Source organism: Nuphar pumila, chromosome 9 (assembly GCF_984573655.1).
Source record: "Nuphar pumila chromosome 9, dmNupPumi1.hap1.1, whole genome shotgun sequence".
In the NCBI taxonomy this organism is placed as follows: domain Eukaryota; kingdom Viridiplantae; phylum Streptophyta; class Magnoliopsida; order Nymphaeales; family Nymphaeaceae; genus Nuphar; species Nuphar pumila.
Window position 1 is genome coordinate 121,159,071 of NC_143257.1, and position 19,588 is coordinate 121,178,658.

Below are 19,588 nucleotides of genomic sequence, written 5' to 3' on the forward strand. Positions count from 1 at the left end.
GAATTCATATTTATTTTTACTCCCATAGTTTACTTGGTTATTAATATAGTATAACATTTTAAGGCTACTACATATCCTGACCAGCCTCGGCAAAACCAAACCAGCTAATAACGATTAATAAGTATAATTGGCGAAATCATTGTCATCCTTCAAAAAACAAAAAAGACAACGCCAAAGTCTGTTGAACGTCTGAATCATGTTAACGCCCTGTGAAACATATCGATAATAAGTGTTTTAAGCATTATTAGTGGCAAGTTGTTTGCATCTCATGTGATTCCAAAATCACGGTGAAGAATGTGGCTTAAAATCACATGAGAAGTCAGCAAACCGGCCCCAAATGAGATTTTGAATAACACTGTCACATTCTCATGTTAGCTTTACATAAGAAATGGGGCACACGAGAATTGTTCTCCCACATCCATGAGAAGAATGAACACTAGATTCCAGATAAAATGGTGAAGCAGCTAGGCAAGATTGAAAACACCACCAAAGTAGTTATGGAACAGAATTAAGATGAAAGATTGGCAAAGACCAACTTGTGTCACAGTATATTCACTTGGAAATTGGAACCTGGGTCAGACCAACTTCTATAGAGTACATGGTTGAAAATGTTGACCATTCAAGACATTCTTCAAAACGCCCTTCATCACTCCAAATGTTTTTACAGTACATTCTCCTGATTATGCAAAAATCTGCAAAAGTCGATCACTCAACCATAACACCTTATCATCACACTTGCCATCACCACCACATCATCACTTTGAAACTGGTTAGCCTTTAGAAACAAGAGAGACGCTAGAGAATTGATGGGGCAGTTCACATAATACATAAGTGGACTCATCTACACAATCTAGGCATCCTCGAGTTTGTGTTCTAGGGAAGGAAGAACAAAGGTATCATAATCAAGGGGTTTGAGATACAACTCTCTCAATGGGAACAACAGCAACGATCGAAGCTTACTTTGAATCCAAATTTCAGTTAACAGGTACTTCGAATGAAGCTTACTACCACGGAGACCTGTCCCAGAACAGGGCCAGAGGAATCTTATATGAAGGCAGGAGCCGTAGTCCAATTTAGTATATTATATTGTAACACTGAAGTTAAACAGTGTTACCAAGTATGGCTGACATACCAAAAGGTAAAGGCAGACCAAGAAATCAACCTGTCGGTGTATCAACGAAGCCGGACTGACGTGTTACTTTAGCAGAGGCATTGCAGAAAAGTTAACCAAAGCAGCCCGTGCCTGAACTGTGCCATGATGTAGACGGAGATCCGCTACAACAGGAACACAACGAATTCAGATGCGCTTTTGTAAACAGAGATCCACTATGACGTGCACACATACAATGAAGGCAGATGCCGGGTAGCCATGAAGCAAATCGAAATCCACAATGACAGGAACACACATGATGAAGGCAAACGCTCAGGTAGCCATGATGTACATGCAGATCCACTAGAAGAGGAACACATGACGGAGGAAGATGCAAGCCTTCATCTTCCCAAATCAGTAGAACTGCATTGCTAAATCTCAAGGTTAATGAAAAGAAACTAAGTTTTCACTGCAGAAAGGCAGGACATCTAATAAATGTAGTGACCAAGCACCGATCTCTGAAGATGTCAATGTGTGACACGTACAGAAAAACCAGAAGCGATGAGTAGATGATGATAAGCATTGAAGCAGAAACCCATGTAGAAGAGAGTAGAAGTTCCAGATGATGTCGTTTAAGCAGAAGTGCAGAACCATACCTCAAAACAACAGAAAGGTGCAGGTCTAAGTAAATTTGTCATAATGTCCTAACCCCAAATTACTCTACATTATTCAATGATGACTACCACAAGCCAAGAAGGTAATATAAGTCATTCTTAAGCAAACTAAAAGATATATAAATAGGCACTCAAGTTGGAATATAACCTATTCAAATGCCAGGCAACTGAGGATCCCCCTCATCACCAGCATGGAGTTTGAAAGCGTCATTAGCAGCAAAGCAGTTTGCAGAAGCCACTGACTAATCACACAAAGTCCGGGTGTAACTAAACTCCCAATGTTCAATCAAGCAGACAAGATAGCAAGGTTCCTGTCCAAAAACTTCCAGTCTATCAAAATATTTCATAACACACCTAACTTCTTGACTTTTTGCAGCTCACTCATATTCAGCTCCTGCTCCTACTCCGGCGGCGATCCCTGCAACAGGACAACGATGGCAAATTAAACAGATGAAAACAAATTTTGTTATCCTCTCTTTAGACCGGAAAAAAAACTACTCATTTAAAACAGTACACTAGAGCTCTCATAAAACCAAAGCATACCCATTTGCATAAGGTGAGTCTTGACGACTTCGGTGATAATCAGGCGACCTGCTATAGCTACTTCCACGACGAGGCGATACGCTCCGACGGCGTGGTGAACGTTTCCCATGTGGGCTGTAACTTCTGCCATAAATTGTCAAGGTTACAAGCATACTTTTAAATTCCAATCTATGCTACAGACTTTTTAACTGGGAGGTCAATGTTTCAGGCAGTTCAGCATGCACCCACACACACCAAGATAGAGAGTACGATATGATCTTATGATTAATAAGATACCCATAGAAGAGTGATTATGTATAATATGATTGATATGGAAGATATCAATAAGATCTTTTTGTGCAACTGCAAGCTGTTACCACAAATAATAAACTGCAAACACCATAATCAATAACCACACAATGTTGGTGCTGTACTTGCAATATGGATAAGATTAACTCAAAGAAATACACCTGCACATAGGACATGACAAGAGAAGCCAACAACCAGAGAGAGTTTGTAAAATGGAGCATGGAAATGAACTTTTTCTTTTGTTCGTACATTACAGTTCCAAGTCAACATCCAGCTGTAAAGCACGACTGGCAGCAAAAGGCTTTCCTTTACCTTTACCTTTAACTTTTGTACTAAGAACTATGGTTTTCAATTTGTACATATCATGACAGAACAAAAAAATATATACATTCAGAAAGGAACTTTTGTACTAACCTAGCACATAATGACACAGATCTCATACCAAAAGCATGAGCAGTTTTAAAAAAAAAGAAGCAAGAAAAGCATTTTGCACATTTGGACATGCAACCGAAAAAACAAACCATGAATAACAGCATCATACCCATAAAAGATGGAACGATTTGGGAGAAAATTGAACAATTCTAGAATTCATAAAACTGAGAAAATTAAGCCTTAATTACTGGAACTCCTAAAAGCAAGAATCAGAAGATCCCAAACTTCACACAGCAAGCATTATACATGTACACATTACAAAGGTGACCAGAAAGAGGAGAAAAAGGGGGAAGAAAAAAGTAAGCAGGGTTAGAGGTCCATGACTGGACCTGTCCCCTCACTTTTGCCAAGGGGATGCAAAGACTGAAATAACCAGCTTCAAACCCAAATTTTGGCCTCCACTCTTTCGCCAGTAAAACTAAGAAGACCAACAAAGATCAAGAATCCTGAAATCATCGTAGTTTTGCCATTTCCCTCACTAAGCATAAGTATGAACAATTTAAACATGAAGGCAAAAATAATAATTGTCAAGGACTTGAGATTGTAATAAAAAAGTTTCCACTTCCCACATCTAAAACAGCTTGCATACAGAAAATGTGGGGTATAAAAGGTATCACAAAACAGAAAGGCACACCTGCGACCATAATTTGGGCTACGGCGATATCGAGGGCTAGGACTACGGCGCCGTCCACTTCCCAGTCCACCAGGACCAATACGCAATCGGCATTCTCGAGCAAAATGCCCAGGCTCTCCACACTCATAGCACTTCATATCCTCTCCACCTCGGCCACCACGACCACCACGTCCACCACCACCGCCGCCACCACCACCTTTGGAATTATGGGAGAGCTCAACACGCCATCCATTCTTTCCTGTCATGGACCAAGGGAATACAGATCATTAATTCTGCAACTGTGATAATTGCAAATTAAGAGATTAAATCCCAACATGCCACCTAAATTGAAATCCACAATCTTTAATCATCTCAAATATAAAAAAAATTGATAAATTAAGCAACACAATAAGCAGTCAAAAATATGCTTTGGCGAAAGCATTCCTAGAGGTAAAGCATTCAATTCATAAACACCTATTAATCACACTCATCTCTCTGGCAATATCTGGAATTTTTTTCACTGGCATACTGACAACCTCCAAAATAAAGCTCCTTCAGTCAACAGTGTGACATCAAGTCATCATTGCCCCTTATGCCCTGGGCAACACACACGCTACAGTCGACGGGACAAAGGAGAGCAGATTAATATGATTTTATGCTTTACTGTATCCTGTACATCTTTCCGGCTATGTAACAGGGATTCGGCTAGCAAGGTGCCGCACCCGCGTCGACTCGACGCGGGTGCGGGTGCGGTCAACCCGTCCCTGGGTGTGTTGACTGCATCCAGGGTCATTTCGGTCCATTTTTTGGATTTAAAAAAATGCCCTATGAAAAGGGAGGGGGTGTTGCGCAGCCGCTGGAGTGTTGGGGTAACCAACCCCCACTCCCCACGATCACCCACGACCCCCATCTCCCTTCTGTTTCGCCCCTCTCTTACGCACTCTTCTAAACCCCCCATCCTCTTCCTCTCTCACTCGTTACCTGTCTCTCTCTCTCTCGTTATATTCCTTCCCCTACTTCTCTCCCTCTCGTTTTCCTTTCTTTCTCGCACCATTTGGTGAAAAGGCACACGGCTCACACGAGCACGATGGCGAGGGGTCTCCTTTGGATTCACGGTAGCCGAAAGAGGGAATAAGAAAGAAATCAGGAATCCGCGATTCACAGGTAGGGTTTACTACGATTGTTGTGGGTGTATTTTGTTTCAAGTTTGCAATGGGTTGTAACACACCCCAAATATAAAGGATTTTGAAAGAAAAAAAGAGGGGTTTTAATGGCTGCCGAAAACCCCAAATCGGCAGATTTAGGGGTTTCGGTTTGCTTTGAACCCCAAATCAAAAGAGGAGTTTTAAGGGCTGCCGTAAACCCCAAATCGGCAGATTTGGGGATTTCGGCTGCTATGGACCCAAAAAAACTTGAAGATTGAAATCACAGACTGAGTACTGGCAACAAAACTTTTTTTTTCTTGTATGAAATCCATGAATAGAAATCTGTGATTTAGTTATCCTAAATTAAAATTGAAAAAATGTTTGTGATTTGCCTCAACTAATCGGTGTTCTCTTTTGTATCTCAAAGTATAGTTGTGTATGACTGCGGGTTTGCATTTTTATCCATGGTCGAAAATCTGTCTGCAACACTTGCATTACAGCAAAGGATATGTTTTACTAGTTGTTCTCACTTGCTTAGTTCTTATCCCATCATAACTGTGTAATGAATGGTGTTGTACATTTGGATGCAAGTAGGAGTTATATTGGTCGAGCTAGTATGAGATTTTATGCTACCTAAAATGTGATGAACATGAAATGTCGAGGAGTTATCTTTTTAAGTATTAAAACCAGAGTTACCGGAAGCGCCTAGGCAAAAGGAGAAGCGTGAAACGTCGCGCTTCCGAAGGGTGAGGGGAAGCGTCCCCCTTTTTTGGGAAGTGTGCTTCCCTTTTATGGGAAGTGTGCTTCCCTTTTATGGGAAGCGCGCTTCCCCCATGCTTCCCCATTTTTTCATTTTTTTCACTTCCCCCTCGCTTCCGGTTCGCTTCCTAGGTCGCTTCCAAGACGGTTCGGAATTTTCTTCTAAATGGTCCCACGCTTCCTAAATTTTTGAAAGTGCCTCGCTTCCCGTATCGCTTCCCGCTCCCACTTCCTCGACTGGTAACTCTGATTAAAACATATGTTGTGATTTGCAATATAGATTGTAACTGATCACACCCTTAATTATTAGAAGGGAAATCTATGCGTGTTTATGGATATTCTATAACATAGGGAATTTGTAGGTATTTTTGGCACACGTGGGTCCAGGGGTGTTGCATATTTAATCCCTGTACAACTTATTTTCTTAGATACACTATGGTACTGTGCTATGCTTTACTGGATATTGGTTTTTCCAGACGATTATACCGTGATGGTAACATTCACACCAGAAATTGTGAAATATGTTGTTTGTTCATGTACATTTTTTTTATAGAAAACTATAGTTCTAATTGAATTTGAACATATTGAGTAGTGGATTATATATATATATATATATATATATATATATATATATATATATATTACATTTTTGCCCCTGCCGCACCCCCACACCCGGGTTTTTTGGAAGTGCCGAATCCCCGCACCTGCACCCATGTGACATAGCTTTCCGGCTATGTCACATGGATACCGCTGAAGATATGGGGATACAGCCATTTTTATGAAATTTTCAATATACAGAACGGCAGTCAAAATGGAGTATCTGTGTGACATAGCTTTCTCGCAAAGTGCTCAAATGTAATCTAGTAACACTGATTCATTGACAACTAAATGCAGTGTGTGTGTATGTGAGTGCATGTGTGTGTGTAGAGAGAGAGAGAGAGAGATTTCAGAGGCGCTGTAATTAAAAAAATGGCAAAAAACTAAAACCTAATCTAGTTGCATTGAGTCATGGACAACAACATGCACAAGTTAGATCACTAGGATGCACAATGATTCTTCTAGGATGCCATAACTGAACAAAATGACGTGGCAGCTCTAGGCAATCACTAGATGCACCAAGTAATAGATGAATTATCTTGGAATATGGTTAAGTTCCAGTCCCAACAAGAAAACCTAAGTCAAGGCATGATCCTACAAATATATAGGAGACAATTATGGTGAGATTTATCAATTGTTGATAAGAAATACAAGTAGACATAGTATACAGTTAATTTAATATAAATGATCAACTCTATTAGTCTATTACTTCACAATGTTAAGTCAAACATTAATATTGACCTATTTAATTATTTATCATGAGATTTGCATCTTCACTAGCTATCCATCGACTGGAATAGGATCAACCATCATCAACCTATTTATGTGGCATTTGGACTCAGATTTAGAATAGGTTTTGGGTATGGACAGATTAGGCATATGGCAGCCCAGGTCCCGACCATATTGTTCCTCTTGAATCCCAAACTTAACATTGTTTTGGTAAAATATCATGGCCCAGGCCAACCCTAATTGTCCCAAATACATCAACATAGGGTGCTTTCTCTCACAAGAGCATTAACTGAAACAAGACTAACAAGTTCCTAGAGTGGCTTCCTAGAGTTGCTGTCAACTGAGAGGCCCAAGTTCAAATCATCCCACTCATGGGGATGGGTGAGGTACTTCCATGTTATAAAAAAAAGGGTTTTGGTTGATAATCTATCACATAGCTTATCTAATCTGAAACCAAACATGCTCAGGTTTAAGGATTGATCCAAACCCATTCATTTTTACTCATGTCTCCATAGACCCTCTCAAGCCAATAATTTGGATCCATATAGATCACAAGTCTGACCCAAATCCTACATTGGCAATCCTCATTTTCACATGGTTACCAGTCTCGGTATTGTTTCTTTAGCGCAGCATCAAATCCACAACCACCATGTTCAAAGAGGGATATCATATCTAATGGCTCATGCTAGGCTAGGATTTAAGCCCATTTACACAAAAGGGTAGACAGGTCGTGCATTTAAAAGGCACAAACATCAGATTTTTTTTCTTGCCGCAAATGTGTTACATTAAAAACCACAAGATATCATGAATCGATAAAAAAGAGTATGACCAAAATTATTTTTTCGTTTTCATCCTTTATTATCTTCATTCAGGGAAATAGACACAAGGGGGGGGGGGGGGGGATGGAAGGCCTAGCAAATAGACACAAAATACATGACAAACTATAAAAGGAGATCTTCCTGAACTGTACTGCCTTTTCCAATGAATAGTTGATTTCAATGATGAACGAGACAAGAATTAAGTTGTTTATCAATTGATTTAGAATAAAATGATATCTAACAGTTGAACGCCAAGAAAATCTGCACTATTTTGAAAAGGCCAAGAAAAATGATACTTGACTAACCAATTAATAAAGGAAGAAGAAAGTAAACCATCATCATAGATTTTAAGTATACCATCCAAGGCACGGATTGCATCTAAAGCATCCCTACGATCATCAAACTCAACAAATGCATAACCAGGAGGCCTTCGTGCAACCCACACACTACAAACAATAAACAGATCTGATATTAGAACAGACAATCAAAATATTAATCAACTATAATATTGGCCAGATAATGCCATTAGAACATATGATAAACACTAGTAATAGAAAATAATGCAAGAGTGTTGCAAGGGTAGACAGGCCAAGCCCCATACCCATACCTAATGCATGATCAAGATTAAATAGGCACCCAGCTAAACTAATCTTAACTATAAACCACACATTTACAAGAGCAGGCACGAATGAATAATTGCTCAAACCTAAAAAAAGATCCAGTGCTTAAAACGCTTTCAACAAGAAATCATAAATACAATGCAAATATCACTTAGCAAGTTCAACACCATTGACCCACTTCATGACCCCGCCCCTCCCTTTCTCTTCTTCTCTCCTCTTACCTTTTCAGAAAATGCCGTGTTTTTACCTTGAACTAGAGGGTAACAATTAGATGTAGATCTTGAAACCCAAATAGATGTTTACTAATGCAAAATGGTTGATGACAAAGATTGATGCCGGCAAGTGCACCAGCAGAAAAGCAAAAAAAAAAACTTACAACCAGAAAGATGACAAGAAAAAAAACACAATTATATCATGAACTATCATATTATCTTTGAATTATCTACAAAACAATACAAGAAAATCACTTTGGAGAAAAGATGTGGCTGTGACTAGAGCTTGGTTCAAAACTTAGTTGCTGTTTTCCATTTCAATGGTACAATAGTTTGAAGTAGAGGTGGTCAATGGGCAGGATGGGACGGCCCATATATATATATATATATATATATATATAGGGTAACTAAAATATGTTTACTGGTATGAACCAAGATTTTCATAGGTTTTATTTACTTTTTTCAAAAAATTCACAGTACAAATGTGATCTAGATGCTTGGTTTTATAGAAACAGACTCTTGGATCATCGGATTACGATGTATAAGGATCTTTTAAGGGTTGAAAATCGACGGCCTAGAATTTTTATAAATATTCAAGCATAAAAAATCACATTTCTTGATCCGATTACGATGATCCAACAGTTGATTCCTAGCAAATGGACCATGCCGAATGCATCTGCAGGGATACATTTGCAAAAAACCTATAAAAATCTTGATTCATACCAGCAAACATATTTGGTTGGTAAACATACTCCAGTTTTCCTATATATATATATATGTGTGTGTGTGTGTGTGTGTGTGTGTGTGTGTGTGTGGTTCAGTACTATGATACAATATGGTGGTACACACTCTTGTTTGTATACATCTAGCCACTAAGTGGTAAATCTTACCATACAGATGTGTTTAACATGGTTTGTTTACTATATTAGAAGGTTTTATCATGTCTAATACACCATAATATTCCATCTTTGAGATAGAGAAATCAACGGCTCACAATTCACAAAAAGATAATGGTGGTTTAAAAATGGTATAGAACATCACATTCGAGTCCATTTTAACACATGAAAATAATAAATGGAACATGTTAACATGATCAAGAGGTTAGATTTCCATATATTTACCCTATATATATATATATATATATATATATATATATGGGTGCTTCTACGGTGGTACACTTGATTTACATAGACCCAAGCTCCAAATGCAAAATCTAACCATTGAATCATGTTTAATTTACTATTTTCATGTGTTAAAGTTGACTGAAGTATGATGTTTTATACTATTTTTATACCGCCCTTATTTTCATTAATTGTGAGCGTTGATTTTCAGTCTCAAAAATAAGATCTTATGTTGTATTAGACATGATAAAACCTTCTAACATAGTCAATAAACCATGCTAAACACATCCTTAAGGTCAGATCTACCATTTGTTGGCTGTATCCATACAAACAAGAGTGTGTAACACCGTATGGTATCATACTACAAAACCACCTTATATTTTCCCTATATATAGTCTGCATGTGTGTGAATTTTTATATACATATACAGGGGCGAAGCCCAAAAATTCTCCCAATAGCAAGGTTCGGATCAGGGTGGACACACCTGTACCCGACCCTTTTAACTCCATCCCTCTCCACCCCCGACCCCAACTCTCTCTCTCTCTCTCTCTCTCTATATATATATATATATATATAGTTAGTTAGTTAGTTAGTAGGGGTGGGCAATGGGACAGGCGGCCCGGTGGGCCAAGCTGACCCAACCCACCATGGGCCAGGTTTGGGTCCAGGTTTTAAGCTGTGACCTGTTAGCCATCAGGCCGAAACCTGGCCAGTTATATACATGGGCTGGGCCCAGATCGGCCCACGGTCTATCGAGCCGATCCGTTGGGCATGAGCTAGCTATTTAATTTTTTAGTAGTTGGTTGCATAGTAACTTGGTAACTATTACTATTTACCTAATTAGTTGCATTGATTATATGAAAAATAGAAAAATAATTAGATGGGTGCATTTATCTTTCATTTAATTCATTGCTTTTGGTATTATAGGAATTAATTTATGAACTTCATTCGAAAATAACCTACAAAAAGGTTTGGGTCGGGCAGGACCGACCAGCCGAACATTGGCCCATCGGGCCAATGGCCCGAGTAATGGGCCACTCTTCAAACCTGAGCCTGTTAAGAACCAGGCCAAAACCCGGCCTATTAATAAATGGGTTGGGACGCACTTAGAACAAGATCGGTCGAGCTCCAAATGGGTCAGGCACACCAGAGATGGTCCATAGTCCGGTGTTAAGGACTCCAGCACTCTATCATCCTATTCGGCAGAACCAACAATGGTGTGCACGGCCATGCCTTGTGGTCCTCTCTCTCTCTCTCTCTCTCTCTCTCTCTCTCTCTCTCTCTCTCTCTCTCTCTCTCTCTCTCCTAAAACTTTGTCGGAGTCCGGCGGGCCGGCCACCGTTTGACGGCCCCTCTATTGCACGCCCCTGGCCCTAGTGGTTGGGTCTTCTTTGTTTTCATTGCATTCTTTTTTCAAAATGCTTATTTTTTCCAATTAGTATAATGTATTGTTAGGGTTTAGTTTTTTTAAATAGCATGAATGTTTAATTAAGGTTTCAAGGTTTTTTATTATTTTTCAATTAACATTAGGCATGAATCATGAATTCTTGATTTTGGTTAGATTAGTAAGGGCTTATTTGTTTTAATTAGCATAAATCTATACTTTTTTAGGAATTAGGATATTGATTTGGATTTTTCCAAACAACAACAATTTGTAATTAGGGTTTTAAGGTCTTTTGTCCTAATTTATTTTCAGTTATCGTTAAGCATGATTCAATTCATGAATGCTTGATTTTGGTTATGAAAACCCAAAATTTGATTTTTGTTAGGGTTTAAGTTTTTATTTGGGTTTTTCAAATGACAAATACGTAATTAGGGTTTTTTTCAATTAGCATCATCTATAAATGATGCTTGTTAGGATTTAGGGTTTCGATTTGGTTTTTTTTAGAATGACATAAATGTTTAGTTCATGGTTTTAGGTTTTTTTCAGTGTTTTTTAATACCATTAGGCATGAATCTATGAATACCGTGTGATTTAATTTTGGTTAGAATATTAAGCATTTTTTATCAATTACATAAATGCATATTTTATGATGTTTGTAGAAATTAAGGTTTTGATTTAGTTTTTTTAGAATGACATAAACGTTTATATTATGTTTTTTCTATCAATTAGCATAAATGCATAATTTGTGATGTTTGTAGCAAGTTTTTAAGTATTGTATCGGTCGAGCCCAAAGTAACAAAGTCTAGTAAACGTATCAGAAATTTTTAATAAATTTTTTTTAAATTCCAAAAAATTCAGAAAAAGGTTAGCAAAAATTCTAAAAAATTCATATCACATGAAACAATGATGAATGACACAAAATACAACCATAAATCATGTATTAAGCATTTATGTCCCCATGAGCTGCGGATCTGCGCCACTGTTGTGCGTTCCCAATGTGGGCAACAGCGTCGGGCGCACGGGGCACAGTGCATCACAAGTGTTGTGTGCGGCGCTTGGTGCATAGTGCGCACACGTGGCCACGCGCTGTCGTGTGTCAGCATGTGGTGTTGCAATGAGCAGCACAGGCATGGCATGTGCAGCAGTGTACGCAGTCCAACGTTCATTTGAAGTTGTTTGGGGCGAAGATCAAAAAGACACCGTGTAAATGAACTATGGGGAACATGTTGATGAAGTCGGATTCCAAGATTTCAAAAGTTGAAAAAATTATGGTTCCCCAAACATTATTCGGGTTCCTCCTACCAAGGGGAGCTCAGATCCCAAAACACCTAAATAGGGGACCTCCTACTTGAGTTAGATGGCCTGGCTTGGCACAAGCAACTCTTATATCGCACGGGCAACATAGGGAGTGCATGGAGGTGTCTGTGTGTAGTGCAAATCCCCAATAGGATGTGGGCAATAGCCTTGGGTGCGCGGGGAGGCGGCTCTTGGTGCGGCAGTGTGGTCCCAACCATACACGGTGCCGGCAAACGAGTCTAAGTGGTATTGTTCGCTATAACATGCAATCATCAACTAGTCTTCGGACTGGAGGTCGAAAGACCTTGACCTTTTAGTGGCGAGGTTATTCTGGGGTCGTGCCCATGGGGTCGCTATACGCTCCATGACACGCTAGGATAAAGCATATGTGTGGTGTTTGCTTCAAATGGCCGAAACTAAGGAATGGTGACTCAGAATAGAGCTCAGGGGCTTGGCTCGCATCGGCGATGCACAAGTAATGTGTCATAAACCCCATGACCCGCGTTGAATGTTGGTTAAGTCGGCAGTGCCACGAAGGCATCACAAATCCATTAAAGGGAAAGAATAAAGCATTAAAAATATAATATTATTGAGAGTGAAGTGCTTCAGACAATCATACCAAAACAAGGGGAGAAAAACCCTTTATATAGGCTTAAGAGAGCTCTTAGAGCCATTGGGATGCTCCCAACATCTCTAATGGTCTTTGACCAAAAAGCCCTTAAGCAATAACAAAAAGACAAAAATAAAAAATAAAAAGAAGGCTATACAAAAAAGACTAAAGTGTGTGCTTGCCTGTGGGAGTAGCAAGGCACGTTTGCCCTTCGGTTGGAGGTGTTAGTCGGTATGGGACGACTATGCACGTAAGTTGAAGTTCCGTTGTGTAAGATAATTAACATGTGGGAAAACATGTGTTGTGAGGCTGACTAGGCCGCAAAACCTAGTGTCGCACAGGCGTTCCTTGGCTTGTAAGCACGAAAAATTGGACCTAGGAATTTAGCCCGTGACAACTGGTATCACATATTAAGCATTTGTCTCCATGAGACACTATAAATGGCATGCATATCTCATAAAAAAATGTAAATTGTAAAATAATAAACAACACTAAGCTAACATGTCATAAGATCCACAAGAGTGCATGTTTACATAAACAAAAACAAAATCCCCAAGTATTTCTCAATACTTAAAAATTTTACATAACCAAATTTTTTTAAGTTCAAACCAGAGTTACCAGTCGAGGAAGCGATACGGGAAGCAGGAGAGGGAAGCGAGGCACTTTCAAAAATTTAGGAAGCGGGAAGCGTGGGATGACTTAGAAGAAAATTACGAATCGTCTCGAAAGCGATCTAGGAAGCAAACTGGAAGCGAGCCGGAAGCGAGCCGGAAGCGAGGGGGAAGCGAAAAAAATAAAAAAAATGGGGAAGCGAGGAGGAAGCATGGGGGAGTAGCAAGGGAAACACGCTTCTCATTTTTGGGAAGCGCGCTTTCCTGCACGTTTCGAAAGCGCGACATTTCGCGCTTCCGAAACGTGTTTCGGGGAAGCGAGACATTTCGCGCTTTCGAAATGCGTTTCGGGGAAGCGCGCTTCCCCATGCGCCTAGGTGCTTTCGGTAACTCTAGTTCAAACAAAAAATGAAGACTTCCTCAAGCCCTAAATCACTCTCAAGTTCTTTAGGAGTGAGCACAAACTCACCTTAAGAAGTCATTTTATATATTTCAAAAAAAAAATGAATTGAGTGCAACACATAGTCACAAACATTGATATAGGCTATATCTCGGTGAGGCAATTTCTCGCAATATTATTGGTTTGGTGATAAATCTTGAGAAAATCTCGGGACTTAAAAGATAAAAAAAATAACAAAAATAAGTAAGAAAATTTTATGTTTAGACAAAAAATACATAAATAATAAAAAATAAGTAAAATGTGTAAAAGAAAGAAGAAAAACATATTTAAAATGTAAAAAATAAATAAATAAGTAAAACTAATTGACAATATCATAATATATCATGATATTAGCATGCTAATATCATGATAGATATAAATTTCTAATATTTTAAAAATATCATGATATTTTACCTTTAATATTTGTTTTCCATGATCAATAATATCATGATATTTTCAAAATATCACTGATATATGTGACTATAGACTACAACATAAAATGCACTAATTGTGTATCGTAAGATACACCCTGTATCGAGGTGTATCGTACAATACATGAGGTGTATCGGACGATATACACCCGTATCTCGATATGGGTGTGTATCGTATCGATTAGGCCCAAAGTAACGATACATATCGGATCGGACGATATGGTACGATACTTACAACACTGGGGGGGGGGGGACAGGCCTGTTTAGGCCTACGGACCTAATGGGCAAGCCATGGGCGGGAGGTTTTTAATGGACCAACCTAAATTGGGCCTAGACCGGTCCGGCTCGGTCAACGGCCTGGTCTATTAGCAGTCCAGGACAGCCTGTTGGCCACCCCTAATTTGAAGAACCTAAAAAAAAATCTTCATAGTGCCAGTCAACTAAGCAACATTCTCTCCACATAAGTTTGCCCATGAAGTACATCATAGAGTACCAAAAATCACTCCCCATGAAGAAAGGTACTTCTGAAGACCCCTAATTGCAATAAGAAAAACAGAGGAAAGCAGTTTAGGAGCAATTGCATGCACCAACAGTGCTGAAAGGAGCACACAAAAGTGAACAGAGTTGATGGATGAAATTGTGCAATCCTATCATTGTCCAAGAATGTTCCAAGATACCCTTTTAATATTCAACTACAAGAAACTGAATTTCCTGATCAAATAAAAAGTGATCAGCTGTGCTCTGATGGAGCTAAACACAAACACTATATCCACGTTCAACTTGCAGAACAAAAGGAGCATAAACAAGATTATGATGCTTGTCAATTTCATCAAATAGTATCCCTCAATGCAAGTTAACCATTGAAAGATCCTTTTGTTTTCTTTCCATTGAAACTCCAAAAGACAATTCTTAGAGTAACTATATCCATATAATATATTAGCACACAAGGTTATGATAAGCAAATGATTACTTTTTTCTTATAAATCTATAAGTTTCATAACCACTAAGTTCAAAATAATACAACTTAAGCAAATATCAATTTTTACAAATGCCATTACCCAAAATGTAGCAATTTTGAAGATCAAGAAGGGATTAATCAGTAACTTGAAGTACACTAGAAATTCAGGCTATAAACGAAAATGGTCATGTGCTCAGAAGTAAATTATATAAGTTGGTCCATCTTTCCATGAAGCCATTTATAGATCAACAAACATAAGCAGTTCTGGGTGCAACAAAACTAACACGACACAAGAATTTGTATCCCACCAAAAATCAGGAAAACAGAATGCCACAGATCAAGGGAAATAATAATGTATACACTCACCTTCGCAGTACACCATATACTCGAAATTCATCTTCCAATTCACGCTCAGAAACTCGTGGATCCAAGTTTCCCACATAAACACGAGACATTTTCACAAACCTGATTCAACCAGCTACAAATTTCACAAGATATCAGAAAACTGACACAAATTTCCAGAACATAATGTAGTAATTGAAAATAGTATAAATAGCGATAGAGAACATTTTCCTAACGATCCGTTCACAATCCCAAATGAACCTGAATCTAAGAGACGGCATTTCAAATTTAAAAAGAAAAGGAAAAAAAATAGATGGATATCTAACAAGAAATCGGGCGAGATGATTTAAAGTCATGTGGTCCAGGAAGAAGTTTGGCAAGCAAGCGCATGAGCGTGTTTGCGCCAACCATATATATGTATATCAGTCAAAAAGAAATCACCAATGGTTATAAAATATTGTGATGTTTTCACTAGGTTAGGGTAAACAAAATTTCTTGATAGAATTTCCAATATCTTGAAAATATCAAAATACAATTCTGGAAAATAACAGAAGACTCGAAATAATATCACGACTACAGTCCCCCCATTTTCATCATCCACAAACCTATATACAACCTACAAACTAGGTCTTTATTCACCAAGACACCAGCCCCATCCTCCAGAAAGAACACGAACAGAAAAAAACAAGCCCTAGGACACAGAAGACACCCCAATATTCGTTCCCGTCAAGATCGAAGCATCAATTCTTCAAAAACTTAGACAAACTACACCAGATTTTTCTTGATCCTCGGCGGCTAAAAACCAAAACCCTAGCGAAGAATCAAAACCCGCGACAAACACTAAGCCAGATAACACAATCAGAGAAAATAAATAAAGGAAACAACAAGAGGAACCAACGACTAGCACCAAAAAAACAAAGAATCTGAGTGAACCGAACGCTAGCAACACAATGAGCGATAAAAACTCCACGAAAACGAACAAACAACAGAGAGAGAGAGAGAGAGAGACAAAGAGTCGATCGAAGAAGCCGAGATGCTTACCGAGGGGGGGAAGGGGAAGAATGAAGGGAAACAGACGCTCTGGATCAGAAAACCCTAATTTTCCTTCCTGAGACTGAGAGGGACGCGCTCCGAAACCCTAGGACGCCCGCTTTAAAACTTCGATCTTGAAAACTTTGCAAAACTATTGACGTGACTCATTGTTATACTTTAAAAGAACGCCCTCACAAGACGCGCTGCCACGTGCATAAGAGAAAATAATTCATAAATATCTGAACCGATTACTCGTACCCAATGTGAGTATTTGTATCGGCCTGTATCGTTTGGCCAACGATTTATTCGAATCGGCCGATACGGATACTCAAGTGAATCATTTTAAATCAGCCAAAAAATAAGTAAAAAATATTACATGTCAATCAGAACGTGATACATGTTAAAGCTATTAAGATCATATTAAAAATACTTTTAAGTATTTTTTATATTTATTAAAAAACAATCGATTCAGGGATTAAGTGTATTGATTTTCTGCTGATACGATAAGTATCGGTTGATACATACCGATATGCACAACATTGCGCGTACCAACTATGTCACGAAGATACGGCACACGAGGATACATGACACGAGTTCTACTTGTAAATCTTGTTTTTTTTCACAAGGACACATTGATGTTTTTTTTTTTAAATCAATAAAAAGTAAACTCTTGACATTTTAATAGTAAAAAAATACATTAAATTTTCAGTTGTCATGAGCTTCTTCAAAAGAGACATGAGGAATTTTAGCTTTTGAATTCTCATGGCATAATCTATACAATTTATCTAAGCATGATGATTTGTATATGTCAAGTTGGATGAGTCAAAAACTTTTATCACATCAACATATTCAATGTTTTCTATTCAATAGGATTCTCAAACACATCCTCTTCTAAAATGGGAATACCAGAGGTTGACTCAAGTACAATGAAACCTTCTTTTTTTAGAGTCTTGACAAAATTGTCCTCTTCTAGAACCTTCACAGGGCATTCTGTTTTTTTTCATTATAATGATAGAACCAACGGACATACACAATATCTTTTTTTTAGACTTAGCCAGAAGTATTCTCTTCTTTTTTTCTTGACTTGAGTCGCACATTGGTGGACATAAGTGCAAACGGACTGTGGTGATTCAGACAACTGTGAGGCTCCTTTTTTACCTGCAAAGTCAATATAAACTCTAAGAATTATGGCACAATTTTTTAATATTAGTTCAACTTTGTTAATTATATAGAGTTTCTCGTTTTGAATACAACTTAATTCCTCTTGAGTTTCTTTATTTTTCATGATTAGTTTACCTTTGCCAATATGGTCTTAGAATATATGCTTAAAGAGAATTAACTCTTCAATAAAATGGCCAAAAGTTTGATGATATTTGCAAAACTTTGTTGGATTCCTTCACTTTACCTATGGAGGATTTGACACTATGGGCAATTCAAAATCTTAGTGAACTCTATTTTGTTAAATTATTTATGATTTTGTGTTTGCCCTTGATTTTGCTTGTAAGACTTAGACTTTTTTTTTTATCAGTAGCCATAATAATCTAACTTCTAGATGATTCTTCTTTTTTGGATCTATCCTTTTTAGACTCAGTATTAAACAAAAATCATCATACATGCTTATTTTAAGGTTTTTAGTCATCCAAATGGCAACATCAATAAGATCCGCAAAGGTCTCACATCTCTCAGTAGCAAAGAGGTCCTTTAAAGGTTGATGGAAGTTATTCATAATGAAGGTGATAGCATGAGACTCCTAGATTGGGTACTTCGTGCGATAATACACTATTTTTTACCTATTTATGAAGTCCTGAGTATCCTTATCCTTCTTTTGACTGAGATTAGAGTCGTCTGTTTGTTGGCAAAGCATCTATCTTGAACCATAATCGCTTATTAAACAGGTTCATGAGGGTCTGACGCATGAGCATCCATGGTAAAGAATTAAGACAAGGCCTCTCCCTCAAAACCCTTTAGGAACCACCAAATTAGGGTGCAGACAATCTTCAAGCAATCCAAACATGCATCTAGGAACAGAGTTACATGGGTCTTAATATTTTTTATCTCATTGAACTTGACCAACTTTCTAGACGTACGATCCAAAGGTTCATTATCTTGACTCAAGACAAAATTATGTATCTCATATGGTATTCTTTTACATTTTGTTCACCTTATATGGTGACTCATGTTTCTCAGTTCCTCCTTTAAGTTTTGAATTTGCTTCTTATATTCATTAGATAGGGAGAATGGGCCCTGACTGCGGGAACTACTAACTCTAGCACACTGACAATTTGAATTGTTCTAACGGGAGCATTCCAGTCTTTTTGTTTATGCACCTTTCTGTAATTCCTTGGCCTTATTTTCATATTTTTTTGTTGGATTTCTTGCATCATCAATTTCGCATTGAAATTTTCTAATTCCTCTAAGGTAGATCCTAATGAGAAATCATGCTCTTCGTTTGTGAATATGTTTCATCCTCATTGTGCTAACTAAAAAATCCTCTTCAAACAAGAAAGTTACCACCATTCCTAGTTGTGACCTTTCCTCCAAAAGGGCTCCTAACTCCCCCTCTGGGTTTATTGCTAGGGTTTCTAGATGGATCTCAGGCTATAGATTCAGGTTTCATATTTAGTTTGGGGTTCTTGAAACCCTATACATGATTAGATAATTTTGAGTTCTTAGGAGGATCCATATTGGAATCCTTCTTATAAACTATTAGCTTGGGATCTATTCACAAACAAGATTTTACACAAATCATATAACATACAAATCAAAATTTTGAAAACCAAGTTTCATAAGTCTCCTCAAATGCTTTATAGATCTATGAGGCTACTTTACTGGGTTCAAATGGAT

The 19,588-nt window shown here is 38.2% G+C and overlaps 1 protein-coding gene across 10 annotated transcripts; it reads right to left on the bottom strand.

The window, feature by feature from the left end:
* Positions 1-492: 492 nt before the first annotated feature.
* On the bottom strand, positions 493-16,879 carry LOC149829135 (serine/arginine-rich splicing factor RSZ21-like). Of its 10 annotated transcripts, none has more exons than XR_016434398.1 (8): positions 16,754-16,879; positions 15,737-15,848; positions 8,046-8,134; positions 3,662-3,899; positions 2,308-2,430; positions 2,119-2,182; positions 1,913-2,006; positions 493-692 (listed from the first exon to the last, which is right to left on the bottom strand). XR_016434398.1 is itself a non-coding variant. In XM_090017916.1 (7 exons), exons 2-6 carry the CDS (start codon positions 15,823-15,825, stop codon positions 2,152-2,154), a joined length of 570 nt encoding a protein of 189 aa, XP_089874042.1. In that variant the 5' UTR covers positions 15,826-15,848; positions 16,754-16,879; the 3' UTR covers positions 1,750-2,006; positions 2,119-2,151. The 10 variants fall into 10 exon arrangements, 2 of the variants coding, with proteins under 2 accessions (XP_089874042.1, XP_089874041.1); XR_016434399.1 differs by lacking the exon at positions 493-692 and adding an exon at positions 777-1,275; XR_016434397.1 differs by lacking the exon at positions 493-692 and adding an exon at positions 1,455-1,513.
* Positions 16,880-19,588: the final 2,709 nt, after the last annotated feature.

Excerpts from the sequence above, each read along its gene's own strand:
- LOC149829135 (XM_090017916.1), bottom strand. The coding sequence starts at position 15,825 with ATGTCTCGTGTTTATGTGGGAAACTTGGATCCACGAGTTTCTGAGCGT. Across the intron at positions 2,431-3,661 it reads AGCCCAAATTATGGTCGCAG|AAGTTACAGCCCACATGGGA; the intron begins GTGTGCCTTTCT and ends AATTTATGGCAG. Across the intron at positions 2,183-2,307 it reads GACTCACCTTATGCAAATGG|GGATCGCCGCCGGAGTAGGA; the intron begins GTATGCTTTGGT and ends GTCCTGTTGCAG.